This window comes from Mixophyes fleayi, chromosome 3, assembly GCF_038048845.1.
Source record: "Mixophyes fleayi isolate aMixFle1 chromosome 3, aMixFle1.hap1, whole genome shotgun sequence".
NCBI classification, from domain to species: domain Eukaryota; kingdom Metazoa; phylum Chordata; class Amphibia; order Anura; family Limnodynastidae; genus Mixophyes; species Mixophyes fleayi.
In genome coordinates this window covers 34,407,671-34,410,665 of record NC_134404.1, presented here as the reverse complement: position 1 = coordinate 34,410,665, position 2,995 = coordinate 34,407,671, and the positions used below count along the sequence as shown (strand labels likewise).

The window sequence follows — 2,995 nt, the reverse complement described above, 5'->3', positions numbered from 1 at the left end:
ATTTTACTGCTAAGTTTGACAGTATCTGTTTTTAATTATGTATAATATGGTCTTTGTGCTTAAAGAGTGCACCTGCCTCTTGTACTGTGTATTGTACTTTCAGTCACAGCGCAGTGTAGCCTTTTTAATATATTTGGAAATTATTGTGTGCAGACCAATCCCCCCTTGAAATTGTATGATATATAATATATATATATATATATATATATATATATATATATATATATATATATATATAAATATATATATATATATATAAAACTTTCACACATTTGCTCTAAACATTTTTGTATTTTGTGGTTACAGATCGAGTCTGACCTCACACTTGAGGACTTGTGCAATCATCTTCTAGATTAACATGGAGGACAATCAACATTTTGAGATCCAGCAGGTATCAAAAGACAACTTTCAAGTTTTGAAACAGCTGGGCCAGGGGACTTATGGTCAAGTTGTAATGGCTCGAGAGAGGGAAACTGGTAAGTTAATAGTCATAAATAGGTTCTAGAAAGATTTCAGCGATGGGCACAGATAAGAATTGACCCATAACATATTTATAAAGTGGGTACCGCTAAATGTGTCTGTCTTATGAAGTGTAAGTACAATTCTTGCTCTGTAAATGTCTAATGCATGTGTTACCTCAAATGTGGCTTTTTTTGGATTGCATACTAGAAATGAGATGGTTTCCTGCAGAAGCTACTGATAGGAAATTGTTTAACTAATGTATATTAATCATTGTACAACATTGTACTTTTTCTGATCAGGTAAATTTGTTGCCTTAAAAAAAGTGAAGAAGAACCAGACCACGCAGGAATTGTTCTTCCATGAGCTCTTCGTATCCATCTACCTGTCAAGCTGTGAAGGCATCATCTCTACTCATCCCACCTTCATTCAGACTAATAACCACTACACTATGACCCAGGAGCTGGCACCTGCCGGATCCCTTCATTCCCTCATCCAGCGTGGTGTAAGTAGAGCAAAATTCAGATCTCCTTAATGTGAAAAGTGTTACATGATACATTCATCGTTTGTGTTTTTATATTTATATTTGTTTTTTATATTTGGTTGATGAACCAATATGTCATCATGTGTAAATGTCCTTAAAATTTTGGAATAATATAATAGAAATTGGATATTTTTTAATATGAGGATAAAATGCTGACTTCAATTTCACTAATATTTCATAGGTTATTTATTATTATTATTATCATTGACAACCAGTAACATTTATGTATCACAGTAGAAAATAGCTGTCTCCCCACTATCTTAATATTTGCCATCTAAAAGTTTCATAAAGAAGTTTATAAGATCTTTTCTAACAGAGACAGTTCTAAAATTATGTATTCTAATTTTTCAGGTTGGAATTCCAGAAGAGATGGTGAAACGTTGCGCAATGCAGCTGGCCAGAGCTCTAGAGTACATGCACAGTAAATCACTGGTGCACAGGGACGTGAAGCCAGATAATGTGCTTCTAATGGACAAAGATTGCCACCATATCAAGCTGAGTGACTTTGGATTAACTCAGCGTGCAGGGATCCTTGTTCCATCTATGTCACCCATCATACCATACATGTCCCCGGAACTCTGTGACTTGAAATATGGCAGTTTCTTAGCCTTGGATCCAAGTGTTGATGTCTGGGCTTTTGGTGTGCTTCTCTTTGTTGCATTTACTGGATCCTATCCGTGGAGAAGAGCTGTGGATGAAGATCCACTTTTCCAGGAGTTCATCAACTGGCAAAGTCTTGTACAACAAATTCCATCTCCAAGATCCTGGCAGAAATTCAGTAGGAAGGCTCAGGATATGTTCCATGTTCTGCTCTCCAAAGATCCTACCATCAGGGATCCAGTAGGCGTTGTCCTGAATAATCTTGACTTTCAATGGGGAGTTGAAGATATTCCAGAGGAAGTCTTTCAGATTGTGGTAGAAGAAAAAGATAATGAAATGAGAGAAGACGAGGCCCAAGTCATTATAATACAGGGAGAAGATGTATTTATTATTGTTGAGAGCCCCAGTGATGTGGAATATATCATTGTGACCTATACCTCAGAAGAATCATTTTCTAATTATAGCCCCTCAACGTTGAGTTTTTGGACAGAAAACAGCCTTAATCTGGGATCTGAAGTAGAGATTGGCTAGACCTCACCAATATAATTGATACAATTGGAAATGCAATATTCAATTTCAAAGCCAATGCAACTTATTACTAATGTAAGTATAGTACCTGCTATCACTGGAATTGTTCATATGAACATTTGCTCTTGAAGCAGCCACTGCAATGAATTCGATGAAGGTTTCCCAGACACTAACGACACACAGGCTAAACTTGTAGTACTTGGGAACACTCTGACTACATTGACGAGGACCCAGAAACAAAAAGATCGAAGTGGTAAGATTGTTTATTTTATTTTTTATTTTTGGGAGATAATGGGGTTGAGTGGGGGAGTTTGTCATATGGGTGATTTTTCTTAATATTAAGTAATATTCTATAATTGTCTTACTGTTATCTCTTCATTGCATCTGTTTTAACTCATTTTTGTGGTTTGCTTATATGCGATATATTAAATGTAGTTCAATGTAGTTATTGGAAGGTATAAGATGATTATAACAATGTTGCTGAGATATAGAATTAATGTTTAGATAACAGTTTGGTTTCTGATCCCACCAACATTTTTATTAATAATAAAAAAGATAAACTCCTCAACTATTAATTATATAGATTATTTATATAATAGATTCCAGCATTTTTAATTTAAACATTGAAGCAATTACATTACATTATACTTTATTGCAATCACTGTTCTTTTCTTCTATTAACGAACGAAAGGTTCAACAGTCTTTAGACAAGTGGGTGTTAACCATGTAAACATATATGGAACATTAGGATATCCTCAAAAGTAACTATTCTCCAAATGTGTCAGCAACACATACAAGAAATTTCTCTCTAATATTTAACTCGGCACAGTATCTGTATCTCCATGTCATCTGTCCCTAGACTGT

The 2,995-nt window shown here is 35.0% G+C and overlaps 1 protein-coding gene across 1 annotated transcript; it reads left to right on the top strand.

Moving 5' to 3' along the window:
* Window positions 1–358: 358 nt before the first annotated feature.
* LOC142143108 (serine/threonine-protein kinase SBK1-like) lies at window positions 359–2,134 on the top strand. Its single transcript, XM_075200823.1, has 3 exons — window positions 359–476; window positions 762–964; window positions 1,355–2,134. Exons 1-3 carry the CDS (start codon window positions 359–361, stop codon window positions 2,132–2,134), a joined length of 1,101 nt encoding a protein of 366 aa, XP_075056924.1.
* The last annotated feature ends 861 nt before the right edge of the window (window positions 2,135–2,995 follow it).

Bases quoted from the DNA above. Each gene is read 5' to 3' on its own strand.
- LOC142143108 (XM_075200823.1), top strand. From the start codon at position 359: ATGGAGGACAATCAACATTTTGAGATCCAGCAGGTATCAAAAGACAAC. The intron at 477-761 runs GTAAGTTAATAG...TTTTCTGATCAG, and splicing joins GGCTCGAGAGAGGGAAACTG to GTAAATTTGTTGCCTTAAAA. The intron at 965-1,354 runs GTAAGTAGAGCA...CTAATTTTTCAG, and splicing joins ATTCCCTCATCCAGCGTGGT to GTTGGAATTCCAGAAGAGAT.